Consider the following 19,231-nt stretch of genomic DNA (forward strand, 5'->3'; position numbering starts at 1 on the left):
GTCAAAGATAACATGTTACACTCACATTCACATTTTCTCAAGAGATGCTGAAAGAATTCATATTTCTCCACATCTGTTCCCGAGACAAAACTGTTGCATTTCCCTGCAAGAAATGTATAATTCCGGAGTTATTATATTACTGTACAGGTCAGAGGGCCTACAGTCAGTGTCCAGAGTCCAGTTACTATTCCATTTTACCCATATAACTTACATTTTAACTATTCTGCTTATTCATGGGTACAGGGATACTCGTGAGCGAGATATCAAAAGGTGCATGTAAACAGCTCATCCCAAATAAGACCTTATTTGAGCTACTGTGCGCATGGAAATGTGGTCACTGTCACCATTCCTGGACTGTTTATAGTATATTATCCACCTGAATCTACCACTGACTGGTAACCAATGATAACTGTCTGATACATTTGAAGTTAAAAGTGACAGCACTTTGCAGGACAAAGGCTCCATCACATTTAGGTCATTAAAGCAGACGCTGTTATTCAGAGGCAACGTACAGCCAGTGCTTTCAACTAAGACGGGTAAAACACGTCAGTCACCGCAAGTATTCAGACACACACGAGATTCAGTTTACTGGTTTAATTCAGAGACAAGTGGAGAAGAGTGAGAGAGACGAAGAGGTAATAAATAGAGGACATGGGAGGTTTTCACTGAACAATAGACTTGAGTGCATAACACATTCCTCAGTCAATTTCATTTAAATACATAAATTACAGACATAATATAGAATCTGAAATAGTTAGAATAAGTAGTTTACATTAGTGTTCATCATTGGAATCAATATTGCATTGGAATATTTGACCCATTTTAAACTGAAGAGCCTGCCAGAAATGTAAGCTAATATCATGGAATCATTTCCCCAAGGCACATTTCATGATATTAATTTGAGACGCTACGGTTAGTTTCTGTACAAATCATAGGTGACAAAGAAGTAGAAAAGCAAAAGTAGAAATACAGTGTTTTCAGGAAAGCATTAAAATAGAAAGTCCATTATCCGGTAAAATAACAGAAACAAACAAGAAATAGGTCGTCCAGAATACTTCAAATCATCATCATCATCATCAGAAAGCCACAAAAATCACCTGAAAACGTTCCAGTATCGGATTGCTAATGTTTCCATGGAAACATGCAGAATGAGCTAGAGGTTATGCTGTTCTGTGTGTTGGCCATAGGTTCCTACAAGGCTCAGAGGAATGGGCAGGGAGATGCTCCAGAGTGGGGTAAGAGGGTGGGAGTGTTGAGGAGCTTGGCAGCAGGGTAATGGAGGCAGTGACAAAATCATCATCTGTCAAAATTGTCTGGGTTGCATCTCAATAGTCTACCGTGGCTACCTTTCCTCGTCTTTCATCTGCATAAACCTGGACAGGTGGAAGGAAATCCCTTTGTAGGCACTAGGGACCTACTGCACATACCAGTGCAGATCAGCAAAGAGAAGAGCAAACCACTATTGAGATGCAGCCACTGTCTCTAGAAATGATTCCCTGAGACTATTCCTCTACATGCAGGGGATGGATCTCAATAGTCTGAACTTACTTCCTTTCCTCATCACGGATGTTAAAGTACTGTACAAGTGACAGAAAATTCCCATGTTGTTTTCACCTGCTTTCAGATCAGTGCAGAAGGGGAGAGGTAGAGAGGAAACACCCTTTGAGAAGCACCCGGAAGGAGACTTAGTCAGTGACGTCAGATGTATCTCCATTGGTGTGATTGTTCCAGCCTCTTTCCAATCCCAGATCAACACAGAGGTCGGAGGTCCATGTCGCAGCCAATAGTCTTCCAGAGTTATTCAGGGACGCTATTTGGCTGTTTTGACTTTGGACCACACCCAGTCTCTTACAACAGTGACAGATCAGTGTTCCACAGTGTTACGTCAGATGGCTTTGTGGTTAACAATTTTGGTCCAGTCACGGTGGAACCCGAACTCAACCATGTTGATGCGATGTCACCTGAGCACTCACAGGTTGGTCTCGTCCCAGGTGGGGTCGTTCATGTTCTTCAGGACTCTCCTCAGGATCTTCTCCAGCTCCTTCCTGGCTTTCTGCTCTTCATCCAGGGTTCTCCTCATCTTCTTGTTGTCCTGTTGGGGGGAGGGGACAAAGACGGCCGCTGGATCTTAGAAAAGGCTCTAAATTGCACATGCCAGGAATGAACAGTGCTCTGGTTCTGGGATGTATATGCTTAGAGTTTTCTTGTCATAGAGAGCCTCTAATTGATTCATTATGATGCTGAACGACTGACATGCTATTTGATGTGACGGTTTGGCGAACTCTCCTGAATGCTCACCTGTTTCAGCTCCTGCACTTCATCCTTCAGCCCGTACACCGTGTCTACTAGAGTCCTAAGGCAGACAGACACGTTAGTTAACCAACCCAACCACAGCTCACCATTATCAATAAACCCCATTAGGGAACATATCAACTTTTGAACGTGTGAAGTGAAGAGTTCTCCCAATCTAACGCACTGGTAGTTCAGGGAGGAATGTAGTGCTTACTTCTCCTCGATGACAGTCTGTCCGTTGCTCGTGGTCTCCTCCACGATGATCTTCTCCTCCTCAGGGAAGAGCATGTGCAGACCTGACTTCTCCCTGGATCCTGATTGGTAAAACAAGACCGTCAGCAGAGCACATTGGTCGATGGACGGGATGACTCATTGACTGATTGGCTGACTGAGGGGAGGGTGACCCTTCCGTAGAGGTTTGACACACTAAGGCTGTAGCTCAATAGTTCAAACTAGCCTCTTCTCCTTGTGTCCTGTCCCCCCTGATCACAGTCCTTTATAGGAGCCCTTTCATTTATCAGCGGCAATGAAGGAAAGAAGACAAGGGGGCCATTTTAGAGTATTAGGATACAGCCCAAACCAGATTCAGATAAGCGGCCTGACAAAGGGGTCCTGTGGGAGGATCAGGACAGGTGTGGGTAGAGGAGGAGAACTTGACCTGGCAAATCAAGTCTCCCTCTCATCTACCATTTATCCTTCATCCATACAGGAGATTCCATTGAGATTCAATATCGCTGTTCTCCAAGGGAGATCTAAGCTATGACAGCAGCATATTAACTCATCATTTTAATGATTGTAACATGACACCAGGTCCTTTGAAGCCGTTAATAGTTCAGAACAGAAGGGAGGCTGAGGAGCAGTTATTCCCTTTGTCCACCGAGGTCTTTTGAGGGGGAGAAGGGTGTGTGTGTGTATACTACTGTTCAAAAGTTTGGGGTCACTTAGAAATGTCCTTGTTTTTGAAAGAAAAGCAACTTTTTGCCAATTAAAATAACATCAAATTGATCAGAAATACAGTGTAGACATTGTTAATGTTGTAAATGACTACTGTAGCAGGAATATCAGGAATATCTACAGAGGCCCATTATCAGCAATCATCACTCCTGTGTTCCAATGGCACGTTGTGTTAGCTAATCCAAGTTTATCATTTTAAAAAGGCTAACTGATCATTAGAAAACCATTTTGCAATTATGTTAGCACAGCTGAAAATTATTTAATCAGTTATTCTGATTAAAGAAGCAATAAAAACTTGTCTTCTTTAGACTAGTTGAGTATCTGGAGCATCAGCATTTGGGTTTGATTACAGGCTCAAATAGCCAGAAACAAATTACTTTCTTCGTCAGTCTATTCTTGTTCTGAGAAATGAAGGCTATTCCATATGAGAAATTGCCAAGAAACTGAAGATCTCGTACAGCGCTGTGTACTACTCCCTTCACAGAACAGTGCAAACTGGCTCTAACCAGTAGTGCATGCATGAATACATAGTGGCTTGCGAAAGTATTTTGTTGCCTTACAACCTGGAATTAAACTGATTTTTGTTTCCCAGTCCCTGCCGATGAAAAACATCCCCACAGCATGATGCTGCCGCCACCATGCTTCACTGTGGTGATGGTGTTCAAGGTGTTGAGAGGTGCTGGGTTTGTGCCAGACATAGCGTATTCCTTGATAGCCAAAAAGCTCAATTTTAGTGTCATCTGACCAGAGTACCTTCTTCCATATGTTTGGGGAGTCTCCCACATGCCTTTTGGTGTACATATTTTTCTTTAAGCAATGGCTTTTTTCTGGACACTCTTCCGTAAAGCCCAACTCTGTGGCGTGTACGGCTTAAAGTGGTCCTATGGACAGATACTCCAATATCCAATGTGGAGCTTTGCAGCTCCTTCAGGGTTATCTTTGGTCTCTTTGTTGCCTCTCTGATTAATGCCCTCCTTGCCTGGTCTGTGAGTTTTGGTGGGCAGCCCCCTCTTGGCAGGTTGGTTGTGGTGCCATATTCTTTCCATTTTTTAATAATGGATTTAATGGTGCTCTGTGGGATGTTCAAAACCCATCCCTGATCTGTACTTCTCCACAACTTTGTCCCTGACCTGTTTGGAGAGCTCCTTGGTCTTCATAGTTCCACTTGTTTGGTGGTGCCCCTTGCTTAGTGGTGTTGCAGACTCTGGGACCTTTCAGAACAGGTGTATATATACGGAGATCATGTGACAGATCATGTGACCCTTAGATTGAAAGTAAATTGGTGGCACCAGATCTTATTTAGGGGCTTCATAGAAAAAAGGGGGTGTATACATATGCACACCAATTCGTTTTTTATTTTTTTCATTTCACTTCACTAATTTGGACTATTTTGTGTATGTCCATTACACAAAATACAAATACAAATCCATTTAAATTACAGGTTGTAATGAAACAAAATAGGAAAAACGCCAAGGGGGGTGAATACTTTTGCAAGGCACTGTGCATACATACATAAGGGAGAGAGGTCATGTTAGGTTCTTCACCATCTTCAGTTTCTGGCATGACAGACAGTTCACAGAAACACCAGACACAGCTACTGTAAACCACACACAACCAACCATGACTAAGGGAGGGGGAGAAACTACAAACGGTGGCTGAAGGGCCGCATTCAGCAGGACACAACGTTGGCCGACATTCAGATAGAAATGTATTATGTTAATTCCTTATTCTACATGTTTGTTTATGTCAGCTCTATTCACTGCATCTCTATCTGCAACATTTGCGTACTGAATGTGGCCCAGCCAGAAATGGGATTCCAAAACTACGATGAAAGAAAATCATATTTCTCTTTCAAAATAAAATAGTTTATTAAAAAAGGTGTGAGGGAGCGGGATATATGGGAGGAGCAACTGTAGCTCTTACGAGAAACGGAGGAGGTCCTGTAACTACTGGCGGTCCAAATACTGTCATAATCCGAGTCCTCTGATAGGTCAGACCAGGGCTCGGTCCCTCTGGACAGGCTGCTACGGCAACCTATAGTGTCCACACTGGACCGGTCAACTGGCTCGGCCAGCACGTGGTTATGCATCAAATCAGTACCCTGCCATGCTGGGGGAGTGGATCAAACCATACGGAACGAGGGGGAGTGAATCAAACCATAATAAAGCAGTGTGGGGGGGGGCAAATAATTGTTGAGGTAGGTTGTGGAGGGATCCATAATAATAGGATAAATTATATACAGGTATATTTAAAACAAGGAGGGATGGTGGGGTTATGAATGAGGACAAAAATAATATATTTTTTTTTAAAGGGAGAGGACACAAAATAGACAAACCAAAAGGAGGAGGAACAGAGCGGAGAATAACAGAATGCAAAGGGGATGAGGGGAGAGAAACAGGAGAGAACATAGTTAGAGAGGAGACAACACTGAACTATGAGTAGCAATAGACTAAAAGGACAGTTGAATCTAAACAGCTGTACTCTAAAGAGCATCCAGAACCTGTGAAGTCTTAGAACTAATCTGGACATGGTTCATGTTAGTACAGAAATAAAAGACAGGCTTCGGAGGAGAAGTCAAATGACACCAAAGACTAGTTGGTATTGGTTGAAGTATTGGGTCTCTGACAGGTTGTGTGTTTGCGGCGTAGTCTTACTTGAGTTGAGTGTCTGTCGTGTTTTGGCGCTGGTGCAGTAGGCCTCGATCACTTTCAGGATTTGGGCATCCTCCTCCAGAGCTGCAGTACTCTTCCTGGTAGCAAAGTCCTCATCTGAAGCTTTCCTCTCAGGCTTACGCTTAGGCAGCAGCTTCTTCATACTCTTAGGACTTTTACTCATATCCTAGAGAGGCAGATACAAAGAGGAAGAGAGATGCTCTCTTAGAACCCTAGAGGTGGGCTATTTTATTGATAAAGGCATCATCTCTAGAAACTGTGCTGACTATTACTGTTTGGAACCTATTCCCTCTTACACGAAAGGCCCAGGACCATACCTCTTTATAGCAGAGTGCTGCCGAGGGCTTGAGTGGGGGCGCGGGGCGGAGGCAGCTGAGGCTCCAGGGTTTGGGGGTGCTGGGGGGCTCCAGGGGACCCCACATGGGGGGGGTTTGAGGGGCCCCGTGGGAGGAGGGGTGAGGTAGGGTGTGGTAGGCAGGGCCCCCAGATACACCCCTACTCTCTGAGTGCCTGGTGGGGGTCAGGGGATGGGACGGGAGCTGGGGGAGAGAGAACAGAGGGGAGAAGTTTAAGTCTGGTACAAAAAAGAGAGAGTATATCATATATACAGTAGCATCTCTTGGAATGAATGGTGCTTGCTGAGTTCATAACCAAGTGGGAAGGTGGTAATAACTACTAACTAGTGGGAAGGAGGTCAACCGATGAAATCGTAATGGCAGATTAATTAGGGCCAATTTCAAAAATCGGTTATCGGCCTTTTTGGACGCCGTGGCAGGGTGACCACCTGTTACACAAGTGCAGCGGCAAAAGGAGCCAAGGTAAGTTGTTAGCTAGCATTAAACTTAACTCACAAAAAAACAATCTTCACATAATCACTAGTTAACCTAGTAATATCATCAACCATGTGTAGTTAACTAGCTTGTCCTCCGTTGCATATAATCAATGCGGTGCCTGTTAATTTATCGAATCACAGCCTACTTCAACTTCGCCAAACAGGTGATGATTTAACAAAAGCGCATTTGCGAAAAAAGCACATTCGTTGCACAAATGTACCGAACCATAAACATCAATGCCTTTCTTAAAATCAATACACAGAAGTATATCTTTTTTAAAAACCTGCATATTTAGTTAAAATAAATGCATGTTAGCAGGCAATATTAACTAGGGAAATTGTGTCACTTCATTTGCGTTCAGTGCAAGCAGAGTCAGGGTCGTAGGGAACTGTGTTTCTTCCTAACAAAGACCGTAATTAATTTGCCAGAATTTTACATAATTATAACATAACATTGAGGTTTGTGCAATGTAACAGCAATATTTAGACTTAGGGATGCCACCCATTCGATAAAATAAGGAATGGTTGCGTATTTCACTGCAAGATTAAACGTTTTGTTTTCGAAATGATAGTTTCCGGATTTGACCATTATTAATGTCTAAGGCTCGTATTTCTGTGTGTTTATTATAATTAAGTATATGATTTCATAGAGCGGTCTGAGTGGTGGTAGGCAGCAGCAGGCTCGTAAGCATTCATTCAAACAGCACTTTCGTGTGTTTTGCCAGCAGCTCTTCACAATGTTTGAAGCACAGCCCTGTTCATGACTTCAAGCCTATCAACTCCCAAGATTAAGCTGGCAATACTAAAATACCTATTAGAACATCCAATAGTCAGAGGTATATGAAATACAAATGGTAGAGAGAGAAATAGTCGACGCGCCATAATTACTATAACTACAACCTAAAACTTCTTAACTGGGAATATTAAAGAACTGGGAATATTAAACCACCAGCTTTCATATGTTCTTATGTTCTGAGCAAGGAACTTTAAAAAAAAGTTAGCTTTTTTACATGGCACATATTGCACTTTTACTTTCTTCTCCAACACTTTGTTTTTGCAATATTTAAACCAAATTTAACAGGTTTCATTATTTATTTGAGACTAAATATATTTTGTATTATATTAAGTTACAACAATACTGAACACGTATTGTAATTGAGAGATATATATATATATAAAAAATAAAAAATTGGCATCGGCTTTTTTGGTATTCCAATAATCGGTATCAGCGTTGAAAAACCATAATCGGTCAACCTCTAGTAATAACCAGTTGTAAATACGAGTTGGATGCATTCAAGTGCTTTGAACTCGTTGAGAATCGCTGCCTGGCTAACGGGCAAATAATCTGCTTCAACCATAAATTAAAAGAACAGCTAGCTAGCTTGTAAACAGATGATAGTGTTCAAAAACTATATTAATAGATTGCTTTTTATAAATTATGTTTTATTGTTGCATTTAACTGCCGAAAATGCTGTTATAGAGGTATTTCCTCAGTATGTGACAACGAAGTTCAACATGTGGGAGAAGTCTGATGGTAGACGAGTTTCCCACTAGTAATACCAGTTGGAGGGGCATTCAAATGGATCTTTCCCAGTGGTATGGTCATATTTACGAATTTACAAGATGTTATGAACGCAGCATTAGCTTTCCCATTCATTTGGGATTTAAACCTGCAAATATCCTAATCCATGTACCTGGATCGACACAAGAAAAATGTCAGACAAACGTCGATACCCTTCCCTTTAACTGACAGTCAGACTGGAGAGGTTGGGGGTGTTACCGTGTGGCAGGGGACAGACTGGGGCTTGGCGGTTGGTGTGGTCATGATCACGGAGGGGGTGTTTCTGATCTGAGTGTGTCTTGACAGATGCTCCACCCACTCCTGCAAATCCTGCTGGTTGTTACACACCACCTGCATCCGCTCACACATACTGCCTGTAACACACACACAAAGTCTTGTTTAACTAACCTTGTGGGGACACAATTTATTCCCATTCAAAATTGCATTTTGCCTAACATCAACCTTAACCTCCAAGCATTTTTCCTTCGGGTCCCCACAAGTATAGTTAAACATGTCCATACACGCACACACGTGATTACCCTTATTTTGAGCTTAAACTCCACTAGTAAAAAAAATTATAATAATTAACATACCTGATATTTCAAAAGCGTTTTTGACCATCTCACAATCTTCTATCCTTGAGATAAGCATTCCTGTCAATGGCAGCTTACCCTTTAAAGCAAATCAACGACAGAGTTACACAAACCTTTAGTGTTTACACACTTAAGGGCACTATAAAATCCATTAGATTTTTGCCTGATTCCATTTCTTCAGTTTTTCCCACTTTGTTGAAAAAAAAATCTAAGAAATTTAGATTTTTGGGTGTAATTACCCTTTAACTGCTCACTAGCCAGAGACAGTTGTTTGGTTAGGATGTTATTGTAGCACTCACGTGATTGCAAAGTTTGCAAAACAAATGGCCACTGGATTGATGCAAATAGTCATGATATCGTTCTGCCAGTATGCTACTTTGTAGTTAAAAGGTACAATAGGCAAAAATCCCTCCACTATTTCTTCTGGTTGCTAAAATTCCAATAGTTCGCTTAATTTCAGTTTGTGTGACAAAACAAGCAATGTGTAGAGAATCATTGTACCACCTAAACCGCTGTGAAATATATTTTACATAACCAACAATATTGTATTTTCAGCTGTTTGAAGCTGGTGCACAAAACTGAAAGTAAAAGAAAAAACAAAACTTAACTGGAAGAATAGAAATAGCACACACAGAACAGACACACCGCTTCTTAGACAACCTCAAATCAAAATCAAATTTTATTTGTCACATACACATGGTTAGCAGATGTTAATGCGAGTGTAGCGAAATGTTTGTGCTTCTAGTTCCGACAATGCAGTAATAACCAACAAGTAATCTAGCTAACAATTCCAAAACTACTACCTTATAGACACAAGTGTAAGGGGATAAAGAATATGTACATAAAGATATATGAATGAGTGATGGTGCAGAGCGGCATAGGCAAGATACAGTAGATGGTATTGAGTGCAGTATTTACATATGAGATGAGTATGTAAACAAAGTGGCATAGTTAAAGTGGCTAGTGATACAGGTATTACATAAAGATGCAGTAGATGATATAGAGTATAGTATATACATATACATATGAGATGAATCATGTAGGGTATGTAGACATTATATTAGGTAGCATTGTTTAAAGTGGCTAGTGATATATTTTACATCATTTCCCATCAATTCCCATTATTAAAGTGGCTGGAGTTGAGTCAGTGTGTTGGCAGCAGCCACTCAATGTTAGTGGTGGCTGTTTAACAGTCTGATGGCCTTGAGATAAAAGCTGTTTTTCAGTCTCTCGGTCCCAGCTTTGATGCACCTGTACTGACCTCGCCTTCTGGATGATAGCGGGGTGAACAGGCAGTGGCTCGGGTGGTTGTTGTCCTTGATGATCTTTATGGCCTTCCTGTGACATCGGGTGGTGTAGGTGTCCTGGAGGGCAGGTAGTTTGCCCCCGGTGATGCGTTGTGCAGACCTCACTACCCTCTGGAGAGCCTTACGGTTGTGGGCGGAGCAGTTGCCGTACCAGGCGGTGATACAGCCCGACAGGATGCTCTCGATTGTGCATCTGTAGAAGTTTGTGAGTGCTTTTGGTGACAAGCCAAATTTCTTCAGCCTCCTGAGGTTGAAGAGGCGCTGCTGCACCTTCTTCACGATGCTGTCTGTGTGGGTGGACCAATTCAGTTTGTCTGTGATGTGTACGCCGAGGAACTTAAAACTTACTACCCTCTCCACTACTGTTCCATCGATGTGGATAGGGGGGTGTTCCCTCTGCTGTTTCCTGAAGTCCACAATCATCTCCTTAGTTTTGTTGACGTTGAGTGTGAGGTTATTTTCCTGACACCACACTCCGAGGGCCCTCACCTCCTCCCTATAGGCTGTCTCGTCGTTGTTGGTAATCAAGCCTACCACTATTGTGTCGTCCGCAAACTTGATGATTGAGTTGGAGGCGTGCGTGGCCACGCAGTCGTGGGTGAACAGGGAGTACAGGAGAGGGCTCAGAACGCACCATTGTGGGGCCCCAGTGTTGAGGATCAGCGGGGTGGAAATGTTGTTGCCTACCCTCACCACCTGGGGGCGGCCCGTCAGGAAGTCCAGTACCCAGTTGCACAGGGCGGGGTCGAGACCCAGGGTCGGGTGGGGTGGGGGTGATATGGTCCTTGACTAGTCTCTCAAAGCACTTCATGATGACGGAAGTGAGTGCTACGGGGCGGTAGTCGTTTAGCTCAGTTACCTGAGCTTTCTTGGGAACAGGAACAATGGTGGCACTCTTGAATCATGTGGGAACAGCAGACTGGGATAAGGATTGATTGAACATGTCCGTAAACACACCAGCCAGCTGGTCTGCGCATGCTCTGAGGGCGCGGCTGGGGATGCCGTCTGGGCCTGCAGCCTTGCGAGGGTTAACACGTTTAAATGTTTTACTCACGTCGGCTGCAGTGAAGGAGAGTCTGCGGCACTGTATTGTCCTCAAAGCGGGCAAAAAAGTTATTTAGTCTGCCTGGGAGCAAGACATCCTGGTCCGTGACGGGGCTGGTTTTCTTTTTGTAATCCGTGATTGACTGTAGACCCTGCCACATACCTCTTGTGTTTTAGCCGTTGAATTGAGATTCTACTTTGTCTCTATACTGACGCTTAGCTTGTTTGATTGCCTTACGGAGGGAATAGCTACACTGTTTGTATTCGGTCATGTTTCCGGTCACCTTGCCCTGATTAAAAGCAATGGTTCGGGCTTTCAGTATCACGCGAATACTGCCATCAATCCACAGTTTCTGGTTTGGGAATGTTTTAATCGTTGCTATGGGAACGACATCTTCAACGCACGTTCTAATGAACTCGCTCACCGAATCAGCGTATTCGCCAATGTTGTTGTCTGACGCAATACGAAACATATCCCAGTCCACGTGATGGAAGCAGTCTTGGAGTGTGGAATCAGATTGGCCGGACCAGCGTTGAACAGACCTCAGCGCGGGAGCTTCTTGTTTTAGTTTCTGTCTGTAGGCAGGGATCAATGAGATGGACAGATCTATAACTCACATTTCTATGTGAATTTGGTTGGGTCACGCAAAAAGTCACATATTGCAGCTTTAACATTTAATTGAGAAGGTTTTTGGGAAAGCTTTACCATCTATACCAGAAGACAGTTGGCAACACATTAGCATAATCGCTAACGACTACAAGAAGTGGTAGACAAACACAGACAGGCATTCCTGTGCCGTTGTCTCTTCAGAAAGTTGAAGGAAAATATGAGTCACTGATGCATTTTATTTATGTCATGATAATTTTGGGCGAATTAATTACTTTTCTAATAAGTTCAAACCATTTAGTAAATTTCTACTAAGTTCAATACATTTTTTAATATTGTTGAATTACGTTTTAATGTCGAGATTCCAGGATTCCGTCATGTTCTCCACAAAGCGGATTCTATAGGGCCCTAAATACTAACAAAGGACAGAGCGAGATCCTGACCTGGTAGATGAATCCACTCATTCTGGAGCTGGCAGACAGCAGTAGGAGAACATTTGGGAACAGCAGGAGGTAGCGTTCACTCTTCTCCTAAAGAAGACAAACACACACTGTTAAGACGTTCCTGGGTGTAGATTTTAGATGCGCGTCTTACCTCTGATCCGTGTGTGTGGCAAAGTGTGTGTGACATGTACAGGACAGGGCCCAGGGTTCTGATGTCATCTCCCTCCCAGCGTCTGATCGTCTCAGTTAGAATCTGCAGCTCCAGCTCCTTACGTTTCCTCACCTCCTGACACTGAGCCTGAAGCCATGGAGACACAAACACACACAAATAGAAAAGGAAGCTGTTTTAAAGTATGGAATCCCAGTCAATGTGAGAGACAGCGAGACAGACAAATGTATGCATGTGCACAAACACACACACACACACACACGAAAGATCCAGGCTGCATAGAAGCCCAAGTCAGGGCACCAAGCCACAGAACAGCAGAGCCAAACCGTTGAGCCCAGAGGCAGGCTAAAGCTTTTCCCCCAGCCCAGGATTAGCAACAGTAAACACAACAAGACAGAGACTATTTCATATTTAATTTATGTCAATTTAACCCTGAATAATACTGGATTCCATATACACTAGTGCTCAAAAGTTTGGTGTCACTTAGAAATGTCCTTGTTTTTGAAAGAAAAGCACATTTTTTTGTCCAAGAAAAAAACAAAATTGATCATAAATAGTGTAGACATTGTTAATGTTGTAAATGACTATTGTAGCTGGAAACAGCTGATTTTAGGCGTACAGAGGCCCATTATCAGCAACCATCACTCCTGTGTTCCAATGGCACGTTGTGTTAGCTAATCCAAGTTGATCATTTTAAAAAGGCTAATTGATCATTAGAAAACCCTTTTGCAATTATGTTAGCACAGCTGAGAACTGTTTTGATTAAAGAAGCAATAAAACTGGCCTTCTTTAGACTAGTCGAGTATCTGAAGCATCAGCATTTGTGGGTTCGATTACAGGCTCAAAATGGGCAGAAACAAATAACTTTCTTCTGAAACTTCTGAAACGTCTATTCTGGCAGCTTCATTAAATACTACCCACAAAACACTAGTCTCTGCGTCAACAGTGAAGAAGCGACTACAGGATGTTGGTCTTCTAGGCAGAGTTCCAAAGAAAAATCCATATCTCAGACTAGCTAATAAAAACAAAAGATTAAGATGGGCAAAATGTATGTATCGATAAAAAAATAAAATAATAAGATTCCAGCTACAATAGTCATTTACAAAATTAACAATTTCGACACTGCATTTCTGATCAATTTGATGTCATTTTAAAATGGAAAAAAATAAGTGACCCCAAACTTTTGAACGGTAGTGTACATCATCAACAAGAGACATGCAAATGTAACCCTTCAACACTGCATAAGTCATTAAAGCGAGACCGGGACGGTAAATGTCCGACTTACAGAGAGGCCTTTGAAGGAGGTCAAACACTTCTGGATGTCTGGTCGATCGGCATGATGCTCCTGATGAAGAAGATGGGGATGTTTGATTCATCAGAAGATCACAGGTCTAACAGTCAATATAGTCTACACCTAAACAACAAAAAGCAACCATTCACAGGCAAATGACCTTTATCTATAGTACATAGACAAAAGACACAGATCGATGGGACTAAAAACAAACAAAAAGATAACTAACGTAAAATACACTGTTCGTGAAATGTTTGTAGTATGTATAAGTTGGAAGTAGACGCCTAAGTGTTGTTGTTCATTAGTTTACTCCAATTGGGGGAGGGGTGGTAGGGTTAGTGGAAAATAATATAGGAATATGTAAAAATATATACACTGCTCAAAAAAATAAAGGGAACACTTAAACAACACAATGTAACTCCAAGTCAATCACACTTCTGTGAAATCAAACTGTCCACTTAGGAAGCAACACTGATTGACAATAAATTTCACATGCTGTTGTGCAAATGGAATAGACAACAGGTGGAACAATTAGCAAGACACCCCCAATAAAGGAGTGGTTCTGCAGGTGGTGACCACAGACCACTTCTCAGTTCCTATGCTTCCTGGCTGATGTTTTGGTCACTTTTGAATGCTGGCGGTGCTTTCACTCTAGTGGTAGCATGAGACGGAGTCTACAACCCACACAAGTGGCTCAGGTAGTGCAGCTCATCCAGGATGGCACATCAATGCGAGCTGTGGCAAGAAGGTTTGCTGTGTCTGTCAGCGTAGTGTCCAGAGCATGGAGGCGCTACCAGGAGACAGGCCAGTACATCAGGATACGTGGAGGAGGCCGTAGGAGGGCAACAACCCAGCAGCAGGACTGCTACCTCCGCCTTTGTGCAAGGAGGAGCAGGAGGAGCACTGCCAGAGCCCTGTAAAATGACCTCCAGCAGGCCACAAATCTGCTCAAACGGTCAGAAATAGACTCCATGAGGGTTGTATGGGGGTTGTGCTTACAGCCCAACACCGTGCAGGACGTTTTTCATTTGCCAGAGAAGACCAAGATTGGCAAATTCGCCACTGGCACCCTGTGCTCTTCACAGATGAAAGCAGGTTCACACTGAGCACGTGACAGACATGACAGAGTCTGGAGACGCCGTGGAGAACGTTCTGCTGCCTGCAAAATCCTCCAGCATGACCGGTTTGGCGGTGGGTCAGTCATGGTGTGGGGTGGCATTTCTTTGGGGGGCTGCACAGCCCTCCATGTGTTCGCCAGAGGTAGCCTGACTGCCATTAGGTGCCGAGATGAGATCCTCAGACCCCTTGTGAGACCATATGCTGGTGCAGTTAGCCCTGGGTTCCTCCTAATGCAAGACAATGCTAGACCTTATGTGGCTGGAGTGTGTCAGCAGTTCCTGCAAGAGGAAGGCATTGATGCTATGGACTGGCCCGCCCGTTCCCCAGATCTGAATCCAATTGAGCACATCTGGGACATCATGTCTCGCTCCACCCACCAACGCCACGTTGCACCACAGACTGTCCAGGAGTTGGCGGATGCTTTAGTCCAGGTCTGGGAGGAGATCCCTCAGGAGACCATCTGCCACCTCATCAGGAGCATGCCCAGGCGTTGTAGGGAGGTCATACAGGCACGTGGAGGCCACACACACTACTGAGCCTCATTTTGACTTGTTTTAAGGACATTACATCAAAGTTGGATCAGCCTGTAGTGTGGTTTTCCACTTTAATTTTGAGTCCGCCTCCAAATCCAGATCTCCATGGGTTGATAAATTTGATTTCCATTGATAGTTTGTGTGATTTTGTTGTCAGCACATTCAACTATGTAAAGAAAGAAGTATTTAATAATAATATTTCATTCATTCAGATCTAGGATGTGTTATTTTAGTGTTCCCTTCATTTTTTTGAGCAGTATATATACACACACAGTACCAGTCAAAAGTTTGGACACCAACTTATTTCAGGAATTCTTTATTTTGACTATTTTCGACAATGTAGAATAATAGTGAAGACCTCAAAAGTATGAAATAACACATATGGAATCCTGTAGTAACAACAAAAAAAAAGTGTTACATTTAAATATATTTATATTTGAGATTCTTCAAAGTAGCCGCCTAGTGCCTTGATGACAGCTTTGCGCTCTTGGTATTCTCTCAACCAGCTTCATGAGGTAGTCACCTGGAATGCATTTCAATTAACAGGTGTGCCTTGTTAAAGGTTAATTTGTGGAATTTCTTTCCTTCTTAATGCGTTTGAGCCAATCAGTTGTGTTGTGACAAGGTAGGGGTGGTATACAGAAGATAGCCCTATTTGGTAAAAGACCAAGTCCATATTATGGCAAGAACAGCTTAAATAAGAAAAGAGAAACGACAATCCATCATTACTTGCAGACATGAAGGTCAGTCAATCCGGAACATTTCAAGAACTTTGAAAGTTTCTTCAAGTGCAGTCACAAAAATCATCAAGCGCTATGATGAAACTGGATCTCATGAGGACTGCCACAGGAATGGAAGACCCTGAGTTATGTCTGCTGCAGAGGATAAGTTCATTAGTTACCAGCCTCAGAAATTGCAGCCTAAATAAATGCTCCAGAGTTCAAGTAACAGACACATCAACAGTTACGAGGACACTGCGTTAAATCAGGCCTTCATGGTCAAATTGCTGCAAAGAAACCACTACTAAAGGACACCAATAAAAAGGAGACTTGCTTGGGACAAGAAACACGAGCAATGGACATTAGATCGGTGGAAATCTGTGCTTTGGTCTGATGAGTCCAAATTCTGGTTGCAACTGCCGTGTCTTTGTGAGATGCAGAGTAGGTTGAGCGGATGATCTCTGCACGTGTGGTTCCCACCGTGAAGCATGGAGGTGGTGGTGTGATGGTGCTTTGCTGGTGACACTGTCTGTGATTTATTTAGAATTCAAGGCACACTTAACCAGCATGGCTACCACAGGATTCTGCAGCGATACGCCATCCCATCTGGTCTTTCGCTTAGTGGGACTCTCAATTGTGTTTCAACAATAACCCGAAACACCTCCACGCTGTGTAAGGGCTATTTGACCAAGAAGGAGAGTGATGTAGTGCTGCATCAGATTACCTGGCCTCCACAATCACCTAACCTCAACACAATTGGGACTGTTTGGGATGAGTTGGACCGCTGAGTGAAGGAAAAGCAGCCAACAAACGCTTAGCATATGTGGCAACTTTTTCAAGTCTGTGGGAAAAGCATTCCATGTGACTTTCATGAAGCTGGTTGAGAGAATGCCAACAGTGTGCAAAGCGGTCATTATGGCAAAGGGTGGCTACTTTGAAGAATCTCAAATATATTTTCATTTGTTTAACTTTTTTTTTTTTGTTACTACAGGATTCCATACGGGTTATTTATAGTTTTTATGTCCTTACTATTATTCTACATTGTATAAAATAGTAAAAAATAAAAACCCTGGAATGAGTGTTTCCAAACGTTTGACTTGTACTGTATATTTACAAAACAATATATATGGGAGATTGGAAATGATGCAGACAATTCCATTGACGGAAGCTACAATCTGTCTGTAATATTAAAGCTGCTCTACCCCTTAAAATTAATTAATTGTATTAATTAAATTAATACAAAATAACCAGACGGTCTCCCTCTCACCTCCATGTGTCTCTCCAGTTCCTTCAGCAGTGTAGGGTATTTGTCCAGCCTCATGAAGGGTTTACTGAGACCAGTGGTGAGGGTCAGGATACCTGGACTACTGGCTCCCTTCCCCTCCATAAACTCCCCCAGCTCCTCACTGAAACACACAGCAACATACTAAACTCCCCCAGCTCCTCACTGTAACACACAGCAACATACTAAACTCCCCCAGTCCCTCACTGAAACACACAGCGACATACTAAACTCCCCCAGTTCCTCACTGAAACACACAGCGACATACTAAACTCCCCCAGTGCCTCACTGAAACACACAGCGACATACTAAACTCCCCCAGTTCCTCACTGAAACACACAGTTCCTCACTGAAACACACAGTGACATACTAAACTCCCCCAGTTCCTCACTGAAACACACAGCGACATACTAAACTCCCCCAGTCCCACACTGAAACACACAGCGACATACTAAACTCCCCCAGTCCCTCACTGAAACACACAGCGACATACTAAACTCCCCCAGTCCCTCACTGAAACACACAGCGACATACTAAACTCCCCAGTCCCTCACTGAAACACACAGCTCCTCACTGAAACACACAGCGACATACTAAACTCCCCCAGTTCCTCACTGAAACACACAGCGACATACTAAACTCCCCCAGTCCCACACTGAAACACACAGCGACATACTAAACTCCCCCAGTCCCTCACTGAAACACACAGCGACATACTAAACTCCCCCAGTCCCTCACTGAAACACACAGCGACATACTAAACTCCCCAGTCCCTCACTGAAACACACAGCTCCTCACTGAAACACACAGCGACATACTAAACTCCCCCAGTTCCTCACTGAAACACACAGCGACATACTAAACTCCCCCAGTCCCTCACTGAAACACACAGCGACATACTAAACTCCCCCAGTTCCTCACTGAAACACACAGCGACATACTAAACTCCCCCAGTGCCTCACTGAAACACACAGCGACATACTAAACTCCCCCAGTTCCTCACTGAAACACACAGCTCCTCACTGAAACACACAGTGACATACTAAACTCCCCCAGTTCCTCACTGAAACACACAGCGACATACTAAACTCCCCCAGTCCCACACTGAAACACACAGCGACATACTAAACTCCCCCAGTCCCACACTGAAACACACAGCGACATACTAAACTCCCCCAGTCCCTCACTGAAACACACAGCGACATACTAAACTCCCCCAGTCCCTCACTGACAACACACAGCGACATACTAAACTCCCCCAGTCCCTCACTGAAACACACAGCGACATACTAAACTCCCCCAGTCCCTCACTGAAACACACAGCGACATACTAAACTCCCCCAGTCCCTCACTGAAACACACAGCGACATACTAAACTCCCCCAGTCCCTCACTGAAACACACAGCGACATACTAAACTCCCCCAGTCCCACACTGAAACACACAGCGACATACTAAACTCCCCCAGTCCCTCACTGAAACACACAGCGACATACTAAACTCCCCAGTCCCTCACTGAAACACTCAAAATACTTTGCAGATATTGTAACTGAAAATAGTCCGCTATCATTTTGACTGTCAACCCGGTGACATAAAATCACACGATGGATTTGGTTACACACACACACACTTTTACCTGACGTGCATGCACACTTACCTGTGTTCTGTGAGGACGTTGACAGCCGAGGGGTGGTTGGAGCAGTAGGCCATGTAGAGAGCCTTCATCTCGGGCAGCAGGTTGAGGAAGAAGCCCCCTACTCTCTGCTGGCTCTCTGGAAGCCTACACACACACACACACACAATGTGCTCATCAC

General features: G+C 43.4%; 1 protein-coding gene across 2 annotated transcripts in view; it reads right to left on the reverse strand.

The window, feature by feature from the left end:
• Nucleotides 1-579: 579 nt before the first annotated feature.
• LOC110495686 (rho guanine nucleotide exchange factor 7) overlaps nucleotides 580-19,231 on the reverse strand; it is a 31,099-nt gene continuing 12,447 nt past the window's right edge. The window contains exons 9-21 of one of the 2 annotated variants that reach the window (XM_036952053.1): nucleotides 19,075-19,197; nucleotides 17,404-17,542; nucleotides 13,760-13,819; nucleotides 12,457-12,603; nucleotides 12,306-12,392; nucleotides 8,905-8,983; nucleotides 8,531-8,685; nucleotides 6,236-6,457; nucleotides 5,901-6,084; nucleotides 5,170-5,355; nucleotides 2,507-2,606; nucleotides 2,299-2,353; nucleotides 580-2,092 (exon numbers count right to left, since the gene is read on the reverse strand). In XM_036952053.1, coding sequence (XP_036807948.1) covers nucleotides 1,970-2,092; nucleotides 2,299-2,353; nucleotides 2,507-2,606; nucleotides 5,170-5,355; nucleotides 5,901-6,084; nucleotides 6,236-6,457; nucleotides 8,531-8,685; nucleotides 8,905-8,983; nucleotides 12,306-12,392; nucleotides 12,457-12,603; nucleotides 13,760-13,819; nucleotides 17,404-17,542; nucleotides 19,075-19,197 — 1,660 coding nt within the window. In that variant the 3' untranslated portion in view covers nucleotides 580-1,969. The remainder of the gene's footprint in view (nucleotides 2,093-2,298; nucleotides 2,354-2,506; nucleotides 2,607-5,169; nucleotides 5,356-5,900; nucleotides 6,085-6,235; nucleotides 6,458-8,530; nucleotides 8,686-8,904; nucleotides 8,984-12,305; nucleotides 12,393-12,456; nucleotides 12,604-13,759; nucleotides 13,820-17,403; nucleotides 17,543-19,074; nucleotides 19,198-19,231) is intronic. The other variant, XM_036952054.1, reaches the window with a different exon arrangement.

This window comes from Oncorhynchus mykiss, chromosome 18 (assembly GCF_013265735.2).
Source record: "Oncorhynchus mykiss isolate Arlee chromosome 18, USDA_OmykA_1.1, whole genome shotgun sequence".
NCBI classification, from domain to species: Eukaryota; Metazoa; Chordata; class Actinopteri; order Salmoniformes; family Salmonidae; genus Oncorhynchus; species Oncorhynchus mykiss.